The sequence below is a fragment of the Ascaphus truei genome, chromosome 13, assembly GCF_040206685.1.
Source record: "Ascaphus truei isolate aAscTru1 chromosome 13, aAscTru1.hap1, whole genome shotgun sequence".
In the NCBI taxonomy this organism is placed as follows: domain Eukaryota; kingdom Metazoa; phylum Chordata; class Amphibia; order Anura; family Ascaphidae; genus Ascaphus; species Ascaphus truei.
The window spans coordinates 986,269-1,010,197 of record NC_134495.1 but is presented as its reverse complement, the minus strand read 5'-3'; the positions used below and the strand labels follow the sequence as shown (position 1 = coordinate 1,010,197).

General features: G+C 53.3%; 1 protein-coding gene across 2 annotated transcripts in view; it reads right to left on the bottom strand.

The window, feature by feature from the left end:
* Positions 1-3,424, bottom strand: part of ZNRF3 (zinc and ring finger 3) — a 330,193-nt gene extending 326,769 nt beyond the window's left edge. For both annotated transcript variants that reach the window (XM_075568060.1, XM_075568061.1), the window contains exon 1: positions 2,824-3,424. In XM_075568060.1, coding sequence (XP_075424175.1) covers positions 2,824-3,060 — 237 coding nt within the window. In that variant the 5' untranslated portion in view covers positions 3,061-3,424. The remainder of the gene's footprint in view (positions 1-2,823) is intronic.
* Between the last annotated feature and the right edge of the window lie 20,505 nt (positions 3,425-23,929).

Here is a 23,929-nt window from a genome sequence, read left to right as displayed (position 1 = left end):
CAGTGTGGTCACTAAAGTTACAGGAACCAGGTAGAAAAAGTACAATAGTCATTCATCATACAACAAAGATACAAAGTTTCATCTGCCACCAACTTAAAACATATGTAAATAAATATACATCTCAGTGTGTGTGTGTGTGTGTGTGTGTGTGTGTATATATATTATGTGTATATATATTATGTGTATATATTTATATACACACACACACATATGTACACACGCACATATACACACACACACACTAAGCGTTCAGTTTAAACTTGACAGTGTAAAAAAATGACAATTTTAATAAACCTATGGTCCCAAAAGTGAATTATTATTAGAAGCACATGTCCTCCTAGGCGACAATCTTAATAATTCAATGTTTAAAAAGGGCACAAGAAGAACATATCCATTAAACGTCTATTTAAACAGAATGGAAGAAAGCAGCAGTGCATTTAACCCCCTGAAACCCCCAAAGTGTTTCCTGCCTGGAACAGAAAGCTGGGCTCCTGCCCCTGCCCCAGTGCGGGGTATCAGACTGTTACTCAGTAGCAGAGCCCCTTGTTATTGTGAATGAAGTACACACATAGTATAGGAGCCATCTTGTAACCACAGTACAACACAAACTGCCCCTTTCCCCCCCCCTATCAGAGGGAAGCCCCCCCTGTGTCTCCGGCTGTGAGAATGTGTTTGCAGGGCAGGAATGTGACACAAGATAATACATGATCACCCCATGCTTCACTCTCCAGCCTCCTGCGGGGGGGGGGGGGGGGTGAGGGGAGAGGAGGGGATAGGGGGAGGGGGGAGAGGGGGGAGAGGGGGAGGGGGGAGAGGGGGGAGAGGGGGAGGGGGGAGAGGGGGGGAGAGGGGGAGGGGGGAGAGGGGGGAGGAGAGGGGGGGAGGGGGAGAGGGGGGAGGGGGGAGAGGAGAGGGGGGGGAGGAGAGGGGGAGGAGAGGGGGGGGAGGGGGGGAGGGGGGGAGGGGGGGAGGAGAGGGGGGGGAGGGGGGGAGGGGGGGAGGGGGGGAGGAGAGGGGGGGGAGGGGGGGAGGAGAGGGGGGGAGGAGAGGGGGGGAGGAGAGGGGGGGAGAGGGGGGGGAGGGGGGGAGGAGAGGGGGGGAGGGGGGAGGAGAGGGGGGGAGGAGAGGGGGGGAGGGGGGGGGGAGGGGGGGAGGAGAGGGGGGGAGGAGAGGGGGGGGAGGGGGGGGAGGAGAGGGGGGGAGGGGGGGAGGAGAGCGGGGGGAGGGGGGGAGGAGAGGGGGGGGAGGGGGGGAGGAGAGGGGGGAGAGGGGGGGGAGGAGAGGGGGGAGAGGGGGGGGAGGAGAGGGGAGAGGGGGGAGAGGGGGGGGGGGAGAGGGGGGAGGGGGGAGGGGGGGGGGAGGAGAGGGGGGAGGGGGGGGGGAGGAGAGGGGGGAGGGGGGGAGGGGGGAGGGGGGGGGAGGAGAGGGGGGAGGGGGGAGGGGGGAGGGGGGAGGGGGGAGGGGGGAGGGGGGAGAGAGGGGGGGAGGAGAGGGGGAGGGGGGAGGAGAGGGAGAGGGGGGGAGGGGGGAGGGGGGGAGGAGAGGGGGAGGGGAGGAGAGGGGGAGGGGAGGAGAGGGGGAGGGGAGGAGAGGGGGGAGGAGAGGGGGGAGGGGGGAGGAGAGGGGGGAGGGGGGAGGGGGGAGGGGGGAGGGGGGAGGGGGGAGGAGAGGGGGGAGGGGGGAGGAGAGGGGGGAGGGGGAAGGGGGGAGGGGGGGAGGAGAGGGGGGAGGGGGAGGGGGGGAGGAGAGGGGGAGGGGGGGAGGAGAGGGGGAGGGGGGGAGGGGGGGAGGAGAGGGGGAGGGGAGGAGAGGGGGGAGGGGAGGAGAGGGGGGAGGGGGGAGGAGAGGGGGGAGGAGAGGGGGGAGGGGGGAGGGGGGAGGGGGGAGGAGAGGGGATGGGAGGAGAGGGGGGAGGGGGATGGGGAGGAGAGGGGGGAGGGGGGGGGAGGAGAGGGGGGAGGGGGGGGGGGAGGAGAGGGGGGAGGGGGGGGGGAGGAGAGGGGGGAGGGGGGGGGGAGGAGAGGGGGGAGGGGGGGGGGAGGAGAGGGGGGGGGAGGAGAGGGGGGAGGAGAGGGGGGAGGGGGGGGGGAGGAGAGGGGGGAGGGGGGGGGGAGGAGAGGGGGGAGGGGGGGGGAGGAGAGGGGGGAGGGGGGGGGGGAGGAGAGGGGGGAGGGGGGGGGGGGAGGAGAGGGGGGAGGGGGGGGGGGGAGGAGAGGGGGGAGGGGGGGGGGAGGAGAGGGGGGAGGGGGGGGGGGAGGAGAGGGGGGAGGGGGGGGGGAGGAGAGGGGGGAGGGGGGGGGAGGAGAGAGGGGGGGGGAGGAGAGAGGGGGGGGAGGAGAGAGGGGGGGAGGGGGGGGAGGAGAGAGGGGGGGAGGGGGGGGAGGAGAGAGGGGGGGAGGGGGGGGAGGAGAGAGGGGGGAGGGGGGGGAGGAGAGAGGGGGGGAGGGGGGGGAGGAGAGAGGGGGAGAGAGGGGGGGGAGGGGGGGGAGGAGAGAGGGGGGGAGGGGGGGGAGGAGAGAGGGGGGGAGGGGGGGGAGGAGAGGGGGGGGAGGGGGGGGGGAGGGGGGGGGAGGAGAGAGGGGGGGAGGGGGGAGGGGGGAGGAGAGAGGGGGGGAGGGGGGAGGAGAGAGGGGGGGAGGAGAAAGGGGGGAGGAGAAAGGGGGGAGGAGAGAGGGGGGGAGGAGAAAGGGGGAGGAGAGAGGGGGGGGGAGATAGGGGGGGAGGAGAGAGGGGGGGGAGAGAGGGAGGCTTGGGTGTTTCCTATAGGGGGCCCCCTCCCCATTACCTGCCCCCCTCCCCATTACCTGCCCCCCTCCCCATTACCTGCACAATCTCCCCCTCCGCGCTGATAGTTGCCCCCGCCTTGGAGAATCTCCCCTGTAACTCGGTGGTGTGGGTTTTGTAATCCCCATTGGGACTGGACTCGAACAGAACCACTTCCACAAACGCCGTCTCCTTAGCCTGCGAGTCCCGGGGACCCCCCAGCAGCAGCAGCAGCCCCCCCAAACAGCAGAGCGTCAGATCCCACCCGATCCCTGCTGCCCCGCTCCGATCCTTCATCTCGCCGGGTGGGAGATCACCACCGATCGGAACATCATTCCCAAAAGTTCTCTCAGTCAGGATCCACTGGGTTCTCTCAATAGGGATCCGCGGGGAGGGGGGGGGATCTAGGGATGCACTTGGGGCGGCGGGTTAGCAGATGTAGGGATCCCCCCCTCCTGAGCGCCAGAAACCACCAAATATAAAGGCAACAAAACAGGATCGGATCCTCCAGCCGGTGGCAGCAAAAGGATCGAAAGAGATCCCCCCGGTGGGATAGCAGTGTGAGCAGATCCCTGCTGCAGGAGGGAGATCACAGAGCACAGCCTGGTTATCTCACCATGGCAGCTTTTGTCAATGACCTGGCTCTCCTCCCTCTCTCTCCTCCCTCTCCTCTCTCTCTCTCCTCTCTCACTCTCCCCCCTCTCCTCCTTCTCTCTCTCCCTTCTCTGCCAAGCGGCATCCCTTTGATCTCATCCACGTGATTGTCTTTCTCTCTCTCTCTCTCTTTTTTTTTTTTTTTTTTTTAAACCATAAGGGGTTATCCCCGCCTCCCAAATATCTGTGACCCCTTCACTTTCCCCTCCCAGGCAGGGGAGAGGGGGGCACGGGCACACACACACACACACACACACACACACAACACAACACAACACACACACTTTTTTGTATGTGCTGTGCAAGAGAGGGATAGGGAGAATAGAGGGGGGTGAGAGGGAGAGGGGGGCGAGAGGGAGAGGGGGGCGAGAGGGAGAGGGGGGTGAGAGGGGAGAGAGGGAGTGGCAGAGAGGAAAGGGGCAAGGACAGAAAGATCAAAGGGAGAATTCTTCTGGGACTCTGCAATAAAAGCACCTGAAAATAAAAGGCATTGCACACAAGAAAAATTAAAGGGAGAGGGGGGAGACAGAGGGGGAGACAGGGGGGGGGGGAGACAGAGGGGGAGACGGGGGGGGAGAGGGGTTTAATTGCAAAGATTCTGTTTGCATAACTACCAGGCCTTTTACACACAGTGTTTATACAATCAGCATGTTGGTTTTCTTATTTTCAAGCACTTTTTTCGTTAGAAGACTTTAAAGTTCGTTTTCTTATCTTTTTTTTTTTTAAAGCTATTATCATTTATTTATAACGCCAACACGCTCTGAAGCGCAGTACAGTAGTACTACAGTAGCTATTCTTGTTTTCACTCCAGAGTTTTGTATGTTCTATTTATTCTATTTATCTGTCCTGGGACCCCTTCTCTTTTCTCTTTACACGCTCTCTCTAGGTGACCTAATCACATCTTTTGGGTTTAAATATCACCTCTATGCTGACGACACACAAATTTACCTTTCAACCCCTGACCTTACACCTGCTATACAGACCAAAGTTTCTGAATGCCTCTCTGGAATATCATCCTGGATGGCCATCCGCCGACTGAAACTTAACATGGCAAAAACAGAGCTCCTTATACTACCTCCCAAACCTGGCCCTACTACCTCCTTCCACATTGCTGTTAGAAATACGATCATTCACCCAGTAGCCCAAGCACGCTGCCTAGGGGTTACACTTGATTCCTCTCTCTCATTCTCCTCTCATATTCAAAACGTTTCTAAAACTTGTCGCTTTTTCCTCTGCAATATAACAAAGATACACCCTTTCCTCTTGTTCCCCTGTTACTCGACTGCTAAAACTCTGACTCAGACCCTCATTCTCTCCCGTCTTGATTACTGTAACCTCCTGCTGTCCGGCCTTCCTGCCTCTCACCTGTCTCCCCTACAATGTATCCTAAATGCTACAGCCAGAATCACTCTACTCTTTCCTAGATCTGTCTCAGCATCTCCCCTCATGAAATCCCTCTCCTGGCTTCTGATCAAATCCCTCATCTCACACTCCATTCTTCTCCTCACTTTTAAAGCTTTACACTCTTCTGCCCCTCCTTACATCTCAGCCCTAATTTCTCGCTATGCACCATCCCGACTCTTGCGTTCTTCTCAAGGATGTCTTCTTTCTACCCCCTTTGTATCTAAAGCTCTCTCCCGCCTTAAACCTTTTTCACTGACTGCCCCACACCTCTGGAATGCCCTTCCCCTCAGTACCCGACTACCACCCTCTCTATCCACCTTTAAGACCCATCTTAAGACACACTTGCTTAAAGAAGCATATGAATAGCACCGTGGATATTCTGAACACATGATACATAAAGCTTGGCCCCCTGCAGACGCACTTACCAGAACTCCCTCCTACTGTCTCTGTACGTTCTCCCTACCTACAAATTAGACTGTAAGCTCCTCGGAGCAGGGACTCCTCTTCCTTAATATTACTTTTATGTTTAAAGCACTTATTCCCATGACCTGTTATTTATATTATTTGTTATTTATATGATATGTATTACTACTGTGAAGCGCTATATACATTTATGGCGCTATATAAATAAAGACATACAATACAATACAATTTGGCTTTTTATTTCTCCAGCTGCTTTTTGCAATGAAATGGAAGTTTGTTTTTTTGAAGGTTCCGTTATATAGGAAGTGTTAGAGAAAGTTACTAAATTAGTCTAATTGTTTTCTTGTGCAATCACAATTAGGGTTAGGGTTAGCTCTGCGTTAATAGGTTCATGTTTTTAAATGCAGAAATGATCTATATTTTACATATCTAGATCACACTTTAAGAAATAGTACAAAAGATTTTGTAAATGTCAATGAGAATTTTAATTTACACTGTATTTTCTAAGAAGTGCTTTATAATTTAGCACCAATCACTGAAATATTAAGTCTCAGCAGTGTAATGTATGAGTCTTTGTATGTATGAACAAAGAGGAGGATCCAGGGCACTACGGACTTGTAGACAGTAAATTTATTCTAGGCACACACAACGTTTCGAGCTGTACAAAGCTCTTTCTCAAGTGACTGGCAAAGAAACAACAGAAATGTCCAATATATATAGTCCAACCATAAGTGATTAACTCAGCAACTCCCCTTTGTTACCCCATGTGATACCCCATAGTGTCCTGATTGCACTTCCACATTGCACTTTAATCAGATGACATCATTATCCTGGGTGTGCTGTATCCACATCTCCTGATTGGTTAATCCGTCCTTCTTCCATCCCCACGTGTTTGTAGCCTGCTGCGTGTCCGCGTTGTATCCTTTGTCCTCTTGTGTCGCTCCCGTGAGGTCACATCCGGTGCCATGTTCCAGAAATCAGTCCTGGCAGAATGGCTTCTCCTTGCGATTGCGCATGCGCAGTGGTACTTCCGTCGTCCTGACGCGTTCACGAGTCGCTCCCGTGATGTCATCAGCGTCGTATGCCCGAATCCTATCCTGGCTTCTTCTGGCCACTGCGCATGTGTGAGGACTCCGTGGCTACGAAGAGGGGTGCTGATGCGATCTGCAGTCATGCGCAGTAGTACTTTATTTATTCATCCGATGTGGGAGGGCAGGGTTTATTGGTCTGTCACTCGTCCAACCTCAGGATAATATACATGCAAATAGATGATAAAAATGAAAGAATGCAATCAGTAATGGGCTTTAATGTTCCCACCACCTCTACATTATAACTAACACTCTGCCTCTTACTAAAGCTATAGAGATTAAAAACATTGTAGGTTAGAAACTTACTATGTGAAAAAGGAAAGAGATCTAATTCTAGCTGAAGTACCAACCTTATCTAAGAATTGAGTCAGCAGCAGCAGTTTGCGAAACACTGTGAATCAAAACATGATGGTTAATATGTGTTATCTGCTATCCAAAAAACTTCTCGTGGCTAAAAAAATTATTTAGCCCTTTAGGATACACTGTATCTAAGGTGAAAGTCCAAAAAGCCTCCTTTTGGAGTAATGCTTTGTCTTTTTCAGCCCCTGAGATAGTACTATTGACTTCATCTATTCCCATCAGTTTAAGAGATGCAACACTGTGTTTAAATTCAGCACAGTGAGATATCAATGCAGTTTAATCCTTTTTGGCATTCATTTTACTCCGATGCTCTATAAATCGTGTCTTGAGCATCCTATTTGTCTTTCCGACATAAATTAAGCCACGTGAGAATTTTATAATATATACAATGTTTATTGAAATGCATGTTATTCTGTGTTTGATTTTATTTTTACGCCGCTCCTTGGGTGTGAAAATTCGCTCCCTGTGTTCAGACTATTACAGACACTGCATCCGTAGCATTTAAAGCATCCTGGCGCTAAATTACTCAGGAAGTGTATTGTTCTGTAATATTTTTTATCATCTGCTGTGATTAAAAGATCTTTTAAATTTTCACCTCTCGTGTAAGCAAATCGTGGTTGTTCTTTACAAATGGTACTTAGTGAGTTATCCATTTGAAGGATTCTCCAGTGCCTTTGAATACTATTTTTCAAGAACTTACTGTCCGTTGTGTATTTGCTAACAAAGTTTATTCTTTCATTAGTTTCATTCTGCTGTGTTGCTACGGCTTCCTTTTTTAACGCCATGTCTACCGTTTTCTCTTTATGACCCCTTGTTGTAAATCTTTGTTTAATGTCCTCTAACGTATCTCTTACAGTAGATGGTCAGGCCTGTCCACTATTCTCGTGGCCCTGATCTTTTGTGAATAAGGTAACATTTTTATAAGGGGATCAGGGTGAAAACTGAGGGCATGTAGTGTAGAATTTTTATCCGTAGGTTTACGATATAGGTCTGTATGTAGTACTTGCCCATCATATGACACAAGTACATCCAGGAAAGCTATTTGTGTTGCACTCCAATTCTTTGTGAAGCGGATGGGTGTAGGTAATGCCTCTTTGTATGTATGTACATCTTTATTTATATAGCACCATTAATGTACATAGCGCTTCACAGCAGTAATACACGTGACATCATCATATAAATAACAAATAATACAAATAAAACACATCAAGGGAAGAAGTGCTTCAGACAGGAAAGTAACATTTAGGAAAAGGAGTCCCTGTCCCGAAGAGCTTACAATCTAATTTAAACAATAACGAATGCCGTATGTATTGTACTTCATCTTGCTAGCGGTCCAAGGGCGAGATTAAGTCATGTACAAACCAGAGGGTCCGCAGTGCTGAAATAAACCCGGCTCCGCTGCGAAGACCCTCAAATTTTGCTGCGAAGACCCTCCAATTCCGCTGCGAGAACCCTTCGATTCCGCTGCGAGGACCCTCCAATTCCGCTGAGAAGACCCTCCAATTCCGCTGAGAAGAACCTCCAATTCCGCTGAGAAGACCCTCCAATTCCGCTGAGAAGACCCTCCAATTCCGCTGAGAAGAACCTCCAATTCCGCTGCGAAGACCCTCCAATTCCGCTGAGAAGACTCTCCAATTCCGCTGAGAAGAACCTCCAATTCCGCTGAGAAGAACCTCCAATTCCGCTGCGAAGACCCTCCAATTCCGCTGAGAAGAACCTCCAATTCCGCTGAGAAGACCCTCTAATTCCGCTGAGAAGAACCTCCAATTCCGCTGAGAAGAACCTCCAATTCCGCTGCGAAGACCCTCCAATTCCGCTGAGAAGAACCTCCAATTCCGCTGAGAAGACTCTCCAATTCCGCTGAGAAGACCCTCCAATTCCGCTGAGAAGACCCTCCAATTCCGCTGAGAAGACCCTCCAATTCCGCTGAGAAGAACCTCCAATTCCGCTGAGAAGAACCTCCAATTCCGCTGAGAAGAACCTCCGATTCCCACCCATGGGAATAATAAAAAAGGGGGAGCGGTAAAATAATTAATTTGAGCAGGAGGACTCCTTTAAGTCAGTTGCAGTTAGCGGCGGATCGCCATTACCCCACAACAGACCTTCTTGAATCTCCCCCCAAAAGGTCTTAAAATGTAGTGGAAATAGTGCCTTAGAGAAATGATAAACCTGTAATGCAGGGGTGAGAAAACGGGGGGGGGGCACACCCCTAGAGATTTTCTTTGGGGGGCGCGGCTGTGGCAGAGGCCCCACATTCTTCCCCAAGGCATTTAACTTGAATGCCGGGGGACCACGCGAGGCCTCTGCATCTTCCCTTACCGTGATTCAGTCGGCTTCGGTCACGTGCCATGACGTCAACATGCCCCAGCGGCATCATTTCACGCTTCAGAGCAGGTAAGGGGGACGCAAGTAGGGGGGGGACAGCTGGCAGGGGGGCGCAAGGCAAGAAGTTTGCGCACCCCTGCGGTAATATACCAGGTAAGATCTGACGACCTGATTTATTTACAGATTTATGGACTAAAACAGAGCAGGAGATTCACTTTGTAAAATAAATCCACTTTCTCTAAAAATATAATAAGTCTGTATATATCTAATTTGTGATCTACTGCCACCAATGTACAACAGGAAAGGAAATCCTCGTCCTGCAGAGATTGCAATATAAACGGTAACTTCAGAATCAACAGTCGTACTATAGGTTTAAAAAGAACAGTGATACTTTTACACCTCAACATCTATACATTTCAAGTGAAGTATTGTTCTAACCAAGAGTAAGGCTTTTAAACCTAAAATTAAATACCTGCTAAACATATACTACATTTGAGAAAATAATAATATAACATCTAGCAATTTATAACGGAGTGATTTTACTTAATTGCATATCCAAAGTATATTTCTAAGTGGGACAGCACTGTTAGTCTGGGGGAGAGGTGTAAGAGCAGAAATCACATACCCTCCGACTGAACCTATTTAGCAGGTGCACTCATGTGTTTGGGTTCTGTAAGATCAGCTGTACCTATTAAACAGAAAGTGTTTGTGTGTGGTAAGCTGCATAGGTTAGGGGGCTTCCATAGACATTGCTTTGTGTGCCCCCGCATCCAGCACCAGTAGAGGAACTGCAGTGGGACCTATCGTTATGTGCAAAATGTTGAAGGGGCTTAAAGCTGCCGTTCAGTCAATATCCTGCATGTGTGTTTTTTTTTAAATAAATCAGTTCTGTAGTAAGAAAAAATACTTGTAGCATTTTCTGTTTTAAAAAAAAAAACTTTGAAAGACCATTTTTCTTGTACTCTAGTTTAACAAGCATGTTTGTTCCTATAGCAACCATTTACATTCCCCAGATTTAAAGATGTCGCCAAACTTTGCCGATCAATAGACGGAGAACGAACTGACCGGCAGCTATGCAGTTCTTTAGGTAATTAGAGATTGCCCACATGAAACTATTGAAGTAAAAAAATAAATAAAAAAGACTGAACTGCAGCTTTAAATGATGCATAATGTGTTATGAATCCTAAACCCCGATGCATGTGTGTTGTAATTTATACAGCGTTCAACACGTTCAGTATGCAGCACTTTAGAGAAATACTGTGTCAGACCTTCTAAATGGAAATATGGAACAAAACTGAGAGCTGCATTAAATAAAAAGCAGACATTGCCAGACAGAGTCCCTGGTCCAAAGAGCTTACAATCCACGTTATATGTAGGGAGACCTACACAACAGAATTACATATATATACTTTGACTAGTTAGAGGAAAGGAAATGCCCCTGGTAGTAATACAGTTGTATGATACATCTGTATTTACTCCATGAGTTCATTCATAGTTAAATGAGGATATTTTTAATGTTCTTACTAACACACTGCAAATCATTCCCCTGAATGTTTTGCTGTCATCTGGCAAATGTATTTGACGCAACCAGAAAGTAACCGCAGCGGCTGCCAAATTGTGACACCTCATTAAACGCGCAAACTCTTTCTTCCGCTAACCTCTCCTAATACCACTCACTAACGTTCCCGGACACACAGAACCACTCACTAACGTTCCCGGACACACAGAGCCACTCACTAACGTTCCCGGACACACAGAACCACTCACTAACGTTCCGGGACACACAGAACCACTCACTAACGTTCCCGGACACACAGAACCACTCACTAACGTTCCCGGACACACAGAACCACTCACTAACGTTCCCGGACACACAGAACCACTCACTAACGTTCCCGGACACACAGAATCACTCAATAACGTTCCCGGACACACAGAACCACTCACTAACGTTCCCGGACACACAGAACCACTCACTAACATTCCCGGACACACAGAACCACTCACTAACGTTCCCGGACACACAGAACCACTCACTAACGTTCCCGGACACACAGAACCACTCACTAACGTTCCCGGACACACAGAACCACTCACTAACGTTCCCGGACACACAGAACCACTCACTAACGTTCCCAGACACACAGAACCCCTCACTAACGTTCCCGGACACACAGAACCACTCACTAACGTTCCCGGACACACAGAACCACTCACTAACGTTCCCGGACACACAGAACCACTCACTAACGTTCCCGGACACACAGAACCACTCACTAACGTTCCCGGACACACACAACCACTCACTAACGTTCCCGGACACACAGAACCTCTCACTAACGTTCCCGGACACACAGAACCACTCACTAACGTTCCTGGACACACAGAACCACTCACTAACGTTCCCGGACACACAGAACCACTCACTAACGTTCCCGGACACACAGAACCTCTCACTAACGTTCCCGGACACACAGAACCACTCACTAACGTTCCCGGACACACAGAACCACTCACTAACGTTCCCGGACACACAGAACCACTCACTAACGTTCCCGGACACACAGAACCACTCACTAACGTTCCCGGACACACAGAACCACTCACTAACGTTCCCGGACACACAGAACCACTCACTAACGTTCGCGGACACACAGAACCACTCACTAACGTTCGCGGACACACAGAACCACTCACTAACGTTCCCGGACACACAGAACCACTCACTAACGTTCCCTGACACACAGAACCACTCACTAACGTTCCCGGACACACAGAACCACTCACTAACGTTCCCGGACACACAGAACCACTCACTAACGTTCCCGGACACACAGAACCACTTACTAACGTTCCCGGACACACAGAACCACTCACTAACGTTCCCGGACACACAGAACCACTCACTAACGTTCGCGGACACACAGAACCACTTACTAACGTTCCCGGACACACAGAACCACTCACTAACGTTCCCGGACACACAGAACCACTCACTAACGTTCCCGGACACACAGAACCACTCACTAACGTTCACGGACACACAGAACCACTCACTAACGTTCCCGGACACACACAACCACTCACTAACGTTCCCTGACACACAGAACCACTCACTAACATTCCCGGACACACACAACCACTCACTAACGTTCCTGGACACACACAACCACTCACTAACGTTCCCTGACACACAGAACCACTCACTAACATTCCCGGACACACAGAACCACTCACTAGCGTTCCCGGACACACAGAACTACTCACTAACGTTCCCGGACACACAGAACCACTCAATAACGTTCCCGGACACACACAACCACTCACTAACGTTCCCGGACACACAGAACCACTCACTAACGTTCCCGGACACACAGAACCACTCACTAACGTTCCCGGACACACAGAACCACTCACTAACGTTCCCGGACACACAGAACCACTCACTAACGTTCGCGGACACACAGAGCCACTCACTAACGTTCCCGGACACACAGAACCACTCACTAATGTTCCCGGACACACAGAACCACTCACTAACGTTCCCGGACACACAGAACCACTCACTAACGTTCGCGGACACACAGAACCACTCACTAACGTTCCCGGACACACACAACCACTCACTAACGTTCCCTGACACACAGAACCACTCACTAACATTCCCGGACACACACAACCACTCACTAACGTTCCCGGACACACACAACCACTCACTAACGTTCCCGGACACACAGAACTACTCACTAACGTTCCCGGACACACAGAACCACTCAATAACGTTCCCGGACACACACAACCACTCACTAACGTTCCCAGACACACAGAACCACTCACTAACGTTCCCGGACACACACAACCACTCACTAACGTTCCCGGACACACAGAACTACTCACTAACGTTCCCGGACACACACAACCACTCACTAACGTTCCCGGACACACAGAACCACTCACTAACGTTCCCGGACACACAGAACCACTCAATAACGTTCCCGGACACACACAACCACTCACTAACGTTCCCGGACACACACAACCACTCACTAACGTTCCCGGACACACACAACCACTCACTAACGTTCCCGGACACACAGAACCACTCACTAACGTTCCCGGACACACAGAACCACTCAATAACGTTCCCGGACACACACAACCACTCACTAATGTTCCCGGACACACAGAACCACTCACTAACGTTCCCGGACACACACAACCACTCAATAACGTTCCCGGACACACACAACCACTCACTAACGTTCCCGGACACACAGAACCACTCACTAACGTTCCCGGACACACAGAACCACTCAATAACGTTCCCGGACACACAGAACCACTCACTAACGTTCCCGGACACACAGAACCACTCACTAACGTTCCCGGACACACACAACCACTCACTAACGTTCACGGACACACACAACCACTCACTAACGTTCCCGGATACACAGAACCACTCACTAACGTTCCCGGACACACAGATCCCTGATACCCGAAAGCAAATTTTAGGTTTTGCAAAAATAGGTTTTGGTGAAATGCTCCAGTTTGAGACATTTGCTACAAATCCCCCAAAATGTGTAAGGCTCCCAGTGTCACAGTATTTCATTTAGAAACCAGACTGTGCTCTGAGACCTCCTAGTGAGAATTCCTTATAGATGGAATTAAACTGTACAAGCCTTTAACATCTCACAGGACATTCTCTTCATGTGGTAAACAGAATGAAGAATCACAGTATGAAGAAGAGACCTGAGAGTGTTCAAAAGCTCCGTACACTATACTTCCATATCTGAAGAACTCTGTATGTTGTTCCATTAAAGTGTATAACAACCTGCAATTAATCTACAGTTCTCTAGTACAGTGTTTTTCAACAGGGGTCCTAGTAACCCTGGGGTTCCCCGCGCATCCCTAAAGGGTTCCCCGCGCATCCCTAAAGGGTTCTGTAGACGGACGTTCACAGAGGTACACAATTGGAGACTTTTATAAGGTGAAATTATAATAAGGCTTTATTGTGCCTTTTCCTTTTCATCAGGAAATCATCCAAACACAGGGGGGGGGGGAACAAAGCTTCTATTCACTTGGGAGTATTTCTAGTGAAATACCATGCAATTAATTCACATCTCCCTTAGTAAGCATTTCTCCCAGCCCCAACATATAGCATGAAATAAGCAGATATAAGCAGTCTCTTAAGAATGAAAGTCGTATCTGTTTCTTGGAGGGAAACTCTTCTCAGTTCCTGGTTCAGCTCCTTTCCCTCAGGGTGTGTCAGCATTCAGGTTTAGAAGTTTTCCCTGTGTCTTGTAAGCAGCTCTGCTGTTTCTTCTGGCAGAGCTCAAGACATGGTCAGCTCCAGAGATCTGTGTTCTCTTGGTCAGTCTCTCCTGGGAGACTCAAGAACCCTGCTCTGTCTCCAAAGGTCAGCCCACAAGTGAGCTAAGGAGTCACTTCCTGTCTCAACAGAGAAAGGCTTTTGTAACAATCTAAATCAGGCAGGTGGTGTTTATTAATTGACTACCAGCAGTTAACCACCACACTGCTAGATTAAAGGCACATGACTTGAACAGGGATTACTCCCCTGTTACAGGTTCCCTGCAATTTTCAGGTAATTTCAAAATGGTACCAAATACAGAATCATTTACAGATTAGAGAGGGTTGGGGTTCCTTACAATGCATCTGATATCAGACGCGCTATTAGAGAGGGTTGGAGTTCCTTACAATGCATCTGATATCAGCCGCGCTATTAGAGAGGGTTGGGGTTCCTTACAATACATCTGATATCAGACGCGCTATTAGAAAGGGCTGGGGTTCTTTACAATGCATCTGATCTCAGACACGCTATTAGAGAAGGTTGGCGTTCCTTACAATGCATCAGATCTCAGACCCGCTATTAGAGAGGGTTGGGGTTCCTTACAATGCATCTGATCTCCGACGCGCTATTAGAGAGGGTTGGGATTCCTTACAATGCATCTGATCTCAGACGCGCTATTAGAGAGGGTTGGGGTTCAGCAGAATATCACAATATAATTATAGGGTTTCCTAACCAGAAAACGGTTAAGAAAACACTGCTCTAGGCCAATAACTTAATTGAGTTTGTATGGAAAAGTGGGCATGTTTTTGTATGGGTTCTGTAGTCTACAAAACTTAAATAATAATATTACCCGTAATGGTAAATATATCATGTGAGCTCTAACAAAACCAAGCAAAAAACACTGATTGGGGCTTTTAATAGCTCAAATACCCGCTACTGAGCAAAGGTACACATTCATATTTACTAAGTGCTGCTGGGACACCTTCCGGCATCAGGTGGCACCAAATGGCCAATTACTTTGAACAATCTTTTAGGTGTCTTTTGAATCAGAAGGTTTTTTTATGGAATAGCACCACTTAGTAAATATGGGCCTTACTGCTAAATATTACATGTGCACCAGGAAGAACAAGGTTATGATGGATAAAATAGGAATAAGGAACCCTTCATCTGCATGTTTCCTACATGTCCCCAAACCTGTTTCATTCACCCCACCCAAGTGCTTAAACTGCAGAGAAGGACTCAGGGTAGTGACATGCAAACTATCACAGTAAGGGCCAGGCTTTAGCACGCCTTCACCCTCATTAACATGAATGGGAGCTAAGGTGTGTTAAAGCTTAGCACCCTTTGGTTAATCTGGGCCTAAGGCCCATATTTAGTGGTAATGGGCCATAAGACACCTTATAGTCAATCACCGCCCAGCAGGGAATAGTTGCACTCCAGAACGCTATTGTGGAGGGGGCCATGGGGGACCTATCCCAGCAGTATAGTGTCCTGAGCTCATATGGGGAACATATACGCTCAGCACAGCCCCAAACTGCACCTCAGTGTGTGCCGACAGCCTGGGCAGGGTGGTGGTGGGGTGGGGGTGGAATAGCTATAATTCACTCCGGGAGTTTCCAAAGCCATGCCCCACAATGCTTTACTGCTGTGAATGCAAAGCATTGTGGGGAGGGACTTCGGAAGCTCCTGCTGTAATTGACAGCTACGGTATACCCCTCCCTGCTAAGGTGCAATGTGGGCCCTACTAAGTATGCCGTCCCCATACGGGCTCAGGACCCCGCTATGCTGCCTGGAATCCGCCAGTACAGATTTTCTGGGGGCGAACTCTCCTGTTGAGAATCCCTGCTCTAGAGCTTTCACCTCCTGCAGTGCTTAGTGTGGGTGTGATGTAGCTACAGGAGAAGATAATTGGGAATTGCATCATAAAGCATATGGGCCCATATTTACTAAGCAGTTTTCTGCCATTGACACGGATGCCTGTAAGGTTCTTCCAGCACTGAATTGTCTTATGACAGAAGACTTCTTAGTAAATATGGACCATTGCATGTAGCTCAAAAATCAGCAACTGATGCGTTCCTAGCACCGCTGCAGCCATTCGGTAAGGAGGTCTGTGCTCAGATAGGGGCGGCTCATGGAACAATTGGGTATAGCAACACGTAGTAAATACGGGTCAGAATGGGCGGCTTACGGATATAACAAAGAGAAGCAAAATAGTTTGTTATCTAAATCCGCGTACTAAATAATATCTGAGGTGAGAACATAGAGAGCAAAGAACATAACTAGGGGATGTCAGACAATGACCTGGTACCCGCCCCCTTACCGAATGGCAGCGGGGTCCATGTGACATGTTACTGATAACAATGCGCATGGTAACACCCGGGGATCGGAGTAATGCATTGTATCTGCACTTCAGAAATAATCCACATTTATTTAACAATGGGGACAATCTTACTCTAAACCCATTTTAGAAAGATTTATACAATATTTATGCTTAGAACGTAGAAAAGGAGTGTCTTCCTCAAATAAATCCACTTTTTGTTTGTTTTTTAATAGAAGATAGAACTGTAAGTTTATTAGTAAACAAAAAGTTGTTGGACTCCTACCCCCCTCTCCCCCCTCCTTCTCTCCCCCTCTCCCACCTCCTTCTCTCCCCCTCTCCCCCCTCCTTCTCTCCCCCCTTCCCCCCTCCCCCCATAGTAACATCAAACTTTCCCATTTGCACACCCACAGAAATTGTACCTTTGCACTTTTTCTGTTCTCACCATAAACAAACATTTGCACAAGTGCAGAGTATTACCAAAAGCCTTGTGAAAATAGCAAAATGTCTCAAAATCTGGCAAATTTCACCAAGTGGAGAAACAATGAAGGGGCTATACTCACTATGCAGTAACGGTTAAAAAAAAATATCGCCTGGGCATTTAAATCGCCGTTTGTTGGAGCGTTGCTATCACGGTATCAGAAAGCCTTCATTACCTGTCATAGCAAAATCCCCAAAACGAGCGAGTTGCTGCCAGCGATAGGATCGACCCTCTGCTCAGAGAGAGCCGCCTCCCCCAGCGATAGGATCGACCCTCTGCTCAGAGAGAGCCGCCTCTCCCAGCGATAGGATCGACCCTCTGCTCAGAGACAGCCGCCTCTCCCAGCGATAGGATCGACCCTCTGCTCAGAGAGAGCCGCCTCCCCCAGCGATAGGATCGACCCTCTGCTCAGAGACAGCCGCCTCCCCCAGCGATAGGATCGACCCTCTGCTCAGAGACAGCCGCCTCCCCCAGCGATAGGATCGACCCTCTGCTCAGAGACAGCCGCCTCCCCCAGCGATAGGATCGACCCTCTGCTCAGAGACAGCCGCCTCCCCCAGCGATAGGATCGACCCTCTGCTCAGAGAGAGCCGCCTCTCCCAGCGATAGGATCGACCCTCTGCTCAGAGAGAGCTGCCTCCCCCAGCGATAGGATCGACCCTCTGCTCAGAGAGAGCCGCCTCTCCCAGCGATAGGATCGACCCTCTGCTCAGAGACAGCCGCCTTCCCCAGCGATAGGATCGACCCTCTGCTCAGAGAGAGCCGCCTCTCCCAGCGATAGGATCGACCCTCTGCTCAGAGAGAGCCGCCTCTCCCAGTGATAGGATCGACCCTCTGCTCAGAGACAGCCGCCTCCCCCAGCGATAGGATCGACCCTCTGCTCAGAGAGAGCCGCCTCCCCCAGCGATAGGATCGACCCTCTGCTCAGAGACAGCCGCCTCCCCCAGCGATAGGATCGACCCTCTGCTCAGAGACAGCCGCCTCTCCCAGCGATAGGATCGACCCTCTGCTCAGAGAGAGCCGCCTCTCCCAGCGATAGGATCGACCCTCTGCTCAGAGACAGCCGCCTCTCCCAGCGATAGGATCGACCCTCTGCTCAGAGAGAGCCGCCTCCCCCAGCGATAGGATCGACCCTCTGCTCAGAGAGAGCCGCCTCCCCCAGCGATAGGATCGACCCTCTGCTCAGAGAGAGCCGCCTCCCCCAGCGATAGGATCGACCCTCTGCTCAGAGAGAGCCGCCTCCCCCAGCGATAGGATCGACCCTCTGCTCAGAGACAGCCGCCTCCCCCAGCGATAGGATCGACCCTCTGCTCAGAGAGAGCCGCCTCCCCCAGCGATAGGATCGACCCTCTGCTCAGAGAGAGCCGCCTCCCCCAGCGATAGGATCGACCCTCTGCTCAGAGAGAGCCGCCTCCCCCAGCGATAGGATCGACCCTCTGCTCAGAGAGAGCCGCCTCCCCCAGCGATAGGATCGACCCTCTGCTCAGAGAGAGCCGCCTCCCACAGCGATAGGATCGACCCTCTGCTCAGAGAGAGCCGCCTCCCCCAGCGATAGGATCGACCCTCTGCTCAGAGAGAGCCGCCTCCACCAGCGATAGGATCGACCCTCTGCTCAGAGAGAGACGCCTCCCCCAGCGATAGGATCGACCCTCTGCTCAGAGAGAGCCGCCTCCCCCAGCGATAGGATCGACCCTCTGCTCAGAGAGAGCCGCCTCTCCCAGCGATAGGATCGACCCTCTGCTCAGAGACAGCCGCCTCCCCCAGCGATAGGATCGACCCTCTGCTCAGAGAGAGCCGCCTCCCCCAGCGATAGGATCGACCCTCTGCTCAGAGAGAGCCGCCTCCCCCAGTGATAGGATCGACCCTCTGCTCAGAGAGAGCCGCCTCCCCCAGCGATAGGATCGAACCTTTGCTCAGAGACAGCCGCCTCCCCCAGCGATAGGATCGACCCTCTGCTCAGAGAGAGCCGCCTCCCCCAGCGATAGGATCGACCCTCTGCTCAGAGACAGCCGCCTCCCCCAGCGATAGGATCGACCCTCTGCTCAGAGAGAGCCGCCTCCCCCAGCGATAGGATCAACCCTCTGCTCAGAGACAGCCGCCTCCCCCAGCGATAGGATCGACCCTCTGCTCAGAGACAGCCGCCTCCCCCAGCGATAGGATCGACCCTCTGCTCAGAGAGAGCCACCTCTCCCAGCGATAGGATCGACCCTCTGCTCAGAGACAGCCGCCTCCCCCAGCGATAGGATCGACCCTCTGCTCAGAGACAGCCTCCCCCAGCGATAGGATCGACCCTCTGCTCAGAGAGAGCTGCCTCCCCCAGCGATAGGATCGACCCTCTGCTCAGAGACAGCCGCCTCCCCCAGCGATAGGACCGACCCTCTGCTCAGAGAGAGCTGCCTCCCCCAGCGATAGGATCGACCCTCTTTTCCAGAGACAGCCGCCTCCCCCAGCGATAGGATCGACCCTCTGCTCAGAGAGAGCCGCCTCCCCCAGCGATAGGATCGACCCTCTGCTCAGAGAGAGCCGCCTCTCCCAGCGATAGGATCGACCCTCTGCTCAGAGAGAGCCGCCTCTCCCAGCGATAGGATCGACCCTCTGCTCAGAGAGAGCCGCCTCCCCCAGCGATAGGATCGACCCTCTGCTCAGAGACAGCCGCCTCCCCCAGCGATAGGATCGACCCTCTGCTCAGAGAGAGCCGCCTCCCCCAGCGATAGGATCGACCCTCTGCTCAGAGAGAGCCGCCTCTCCCAGCGATAGGATCGACCCTCTGCTCAGAGAGAGCCGCCTCCCCCAGCGATAGGATCGACCCTCTGCTCAGAGACAGCCTCCCCCAGCGATAGGATCGACCCTCTGCTCAGAGAGAGCTGCCTCCCCCAGCGATAGGATCGACCCTCTGCTCAGAGACAGCCGCCTCCCCCAGCGATAGGATCGACCCTCTGCTCAGAGAGAGCCGCCTCCCCCAGCGATAGGATCAACCCTCTGCTCAGAGACAGCCGCCTCCCCCAGCGATAGGATCGACCCTCTGCTCAGAGACAGCCGCCTCCCCCAGCGATAGGATCGACCCTCTGCTCAGAGAGAGCCACCTCTCCCAGCGATAGGATCGACCCTCTGCTCAGAGACAGCCGCCTCCCCCAGCGATAGGATCGACCCTCTGCTCAGAGACAGCCTCCCCCAGCGATAGGATCGACTCTCTGCTCAGAGACAGCCGCCTCCCCCAGCGATAGGACCGACCCTCTGCTCAGAGAGAGCTGCCTCCCCCAGCGATAGGATCGACCCTCTTTTCCAGAGACAGCCGCCTCCCCCAGCGATAGGATCGACCCTCTGCTCAGAGAGAGCCGCCTCCCCCAGCGATAGGATCGACCCTCTGCTCAGAGAGAGCCGCCTCTCCCAGCGATAGGATCGACCCTCTGCTAAGAGAGAGCCGCCTCTCCCAGCGATAGGATCGACCCTCTGCTCAGAGAGAGCCGCCTCCCCCAGCGATAGGATCGACCCTCTGCTCAGAGACAGCCGCCTCCCCCAGCGATAGGATCGACCCTCTGCTCAGAGAGAGCCGCCTCCCCCAGCGATAGGATCGACCCTCTGCTCAGAGAGAGCCGCCTCTCCCAGCGATAGGATCGACCCTCTGCTCAGAGAGAGCCGCCTCCCCCAGCGATAGGATCGACCCTCTGCTCAGAGACAGCCTCCCCCAGCGATAGGATCGACCCTCTGCTCAGAGAGAGCTGCCTCCCCCAGCGATAGGATCGACCCTCTGCTCAGAGACAGCCGCCTCCCCCAGCGATAGGATCGACCCTCTGCTCAGAGAGAGCTGCCTCCCCCAGCGATAGGATCGACCCTCTGCTCAGAGACAGCCGCCTCCCCCAGCGATAGGATCGACCCTCTGCTCAGAGAGAGCCGCCTCCCCCAGCGATAGGATCGACCCTCTGCTCAGAGACAGCCGCCTCCCCCAGCGATAGGATCGACCCTCTGCTCAGAGAGAGCCGCCTCCCCCAGCGATAGGATCGACCCTCTGCTCAGAGAGAGCCACCTCTCCCAGCGATAGGATCGACCCTCTGCTCAGAGAGAGCCGCCTCCCCCAGCGATAGGATCGACCCTCTGCTCAGAGACAGCCTCCCCCAGCGATAGGATCGACCCTCTGCTCAGAGAGAGCTGCCTCCCCCAGCGATAGGATCGACCCTCTGCTCAGAGACAGCCGCCTCCCCCAGCGATAGGATCGACCCTCTGCTCAGAGAGAGCTGCCTCCCCCAGCGATAGGATCGACCCTCTGCTCAGAGACAGCCGCCTCCCCCAGCGATAGGATCGACGCTCTGCTCAGAGAGAGCCGCCTCCCCCAGCGATAGGATCGACCCTCTGCTCAGAGAGAGCCGCCTCCCCCAGCGATAGGATCGACCCTCTGCTCAGAGAGAGCCGCCTCTCCCAGCGATAGGATCGACCCTCTGCTCAGAGAGAGCCGCCTCTCCCAGCGATAGGATCGACCCTCTGCTCAGAGAGAGCCGCCTCCCCCAGTGATAGGATCGACACTCTGCTCAGAGAGAGCCGCCTCCCCCAGCGATAGGATCGACCCTCTGCTCAGAGACAGCCGCCTCCCCCAGTGATAGGATCGACCCTCTGCTCAGAGACAGCCGCCTCCCCCAGCGATAGGATCGACCCTCTGCTCAGAGACAGCCGCCTCTCCCAGCGATAGGATCGACCCTCTGCTCAGAGAGAGCCGCCTCCCCCAGCGATAGGATCGACCCTCTGCTCAGAGACAGCCGCCTCCCCCAGCGATAGGATCGACCCTCTGCTCAGAGTGAGCCGCCTCCCCCAGCGATAGGATCGACCCTCTGCTCAGAGACAGCCGCCTCTCCCAGCGATAGGATCGACCCTCTGCTCAGAGACAGCCACCTCCCCCAGCGATAGGATCGACCCTCTGCTCAGAGACAGCCGCCTCCCCCAGCGATAGGATCGACCCTCTGCTCAGAGAGAGACGCCTCTCCCAGCGATAGGATCGACCCTCTGCTCAGAGACAGCCGCCTCTCCCAGCGATAGGATCGACCCTCTGCTCAGAGAGAGCCGCCTCTCCCAGCGATAGGATCGACCCTCTGCTCAGAGACAGCCGCCTCCCCCAGCGATAGGATCGACTCTCTGCTCAGAGAGAGCCGCCTCCCCCAGCGATAGGATCGACCCTCTGCTCAGAGACAGCCGCCTCTCCCAGCGATAGGATCGACCCTCTGCTCAGAGAGAGCCGCCTCCCCCAGCGATAGGATCGACCCTCTGCTCAGAGAGAGACGCCTCTCCCAGCGATAGGATCGACCCTCTGCTCAGAGACAGCCACCTCCCCCAGCGATAGGATCGACCCTCTGCTCAGAGACGGCCGCCTCTCCCAGCGATAGGATCGACCCTCTGCTCAGAGAGAGCCGCCTCTCCCAGCGATAGGACCGACCCTCTGCTCAGAGAGAGCCGCCTCCCCCAGCGATAGGATCGACCCTCTGCTCAGAGAGAGCTGCCTCCCCCAGCGATAGGATCGACCCTCTGCTCAGAGACAGCCGCCTCCCCCAGCGATAGGATCGACCCTCTGCTCAGAGAGAGCCGCCTCTCCCAGCGATAGGATCGACCCTCTGCTCAGAGAGAGCCACCTCCCCCAGCGATAGGATCGACCCTCTGCTCAGAGACAGCCGCCTCTCCCAGCGATAGGATCGACCCTCTGCTCAGAGAGAGCCGCCTCCCCCAGTGATAGGATCGACCCTCTGCTCAGAGAGAGCCGCCTCCCCCAGCGATAGGATCGACCCTCTGCTCAGAGAGAGCCGCCTCCCCCAGCGATAGGATCGACCCTCTGCTCAGAGACAGCCGCCTCTCCCAGCGATAGGATCGACCCTCTGCTCAGAGACAGCCGCCTCTCCCAGCGATAGGATCGACCCTCTGCTCAGAGAGAGCCGCCTCCCCCAGCGATAGGATCGACCCTCTGCTCAGAGGGAGCCGCCTCCCCCAGCGATAGGATCGACCCTCTGCTCAGAGACAGCCACCTCTCCCAGCGATCGGATCGACCCTCTGCTCAGAGACAGCCGCCTCTCCCAGCGATAGTATCGACCCTCTGCTCAGAGAGAGCCGCCTCCCCCAGCGATAGGATCGACCCTCTGCTCAGAGAGAGCCGCCTCCCCCAGCGATAGGATCGACCCTCTGCTCAGAGAGAGCCGCCTCCCCCAGCGATAGGATCGACCCTCTGCTCAGAGAGAGCCGCCTCTCCCAGCGATAGGATCGACCCTCTGCTCAGAGACAGCCGCCTCTCCCAGCGATAGGATCGACCCTCTGCTCAGAGAGAGCCGCCTCCCCCAGCGATAGGATCGACCCTCTGCTCAGAGAGAGCCACCTCCCCCAGCGATAGGATCGACCCTCTGCTCAGAGAGAGCCGCCTCCCCCAGCGATAGGATCGACCCTCTGCTCAGAGAGAGCCGCCTCTCCCAGCGATAGGATCGACCCTCTGCTCAGAGACAGCCGCCTCCCCCAGCGATAGGATCGACCCTCTGCTCAGAGAGAGCCGCCTCTCCCAGCGATAGGATCGACCCTCTGCTCAGAGACACCGCCTCTCCCAGCGATCGGATCGACCCTCTGCTCAGAGAGAGCCACCTTCCCCAGCGATAGGATCGACCCTCTGCTCAGAGAGAGCCGCCTCTCCCAGCGATAGGATCAACCCTCTGCTCAGAGAGAGCCGCCTCTCCCAGCGATAGGATCGATCCTCTGCTCAGAGAGAGCCGCCTCCCCCAGCGATAGGATCGACCCTCTGCTCAGAGACAGCCGCCTCCCCCAGCGATAGGATCGACCCTCTGCTC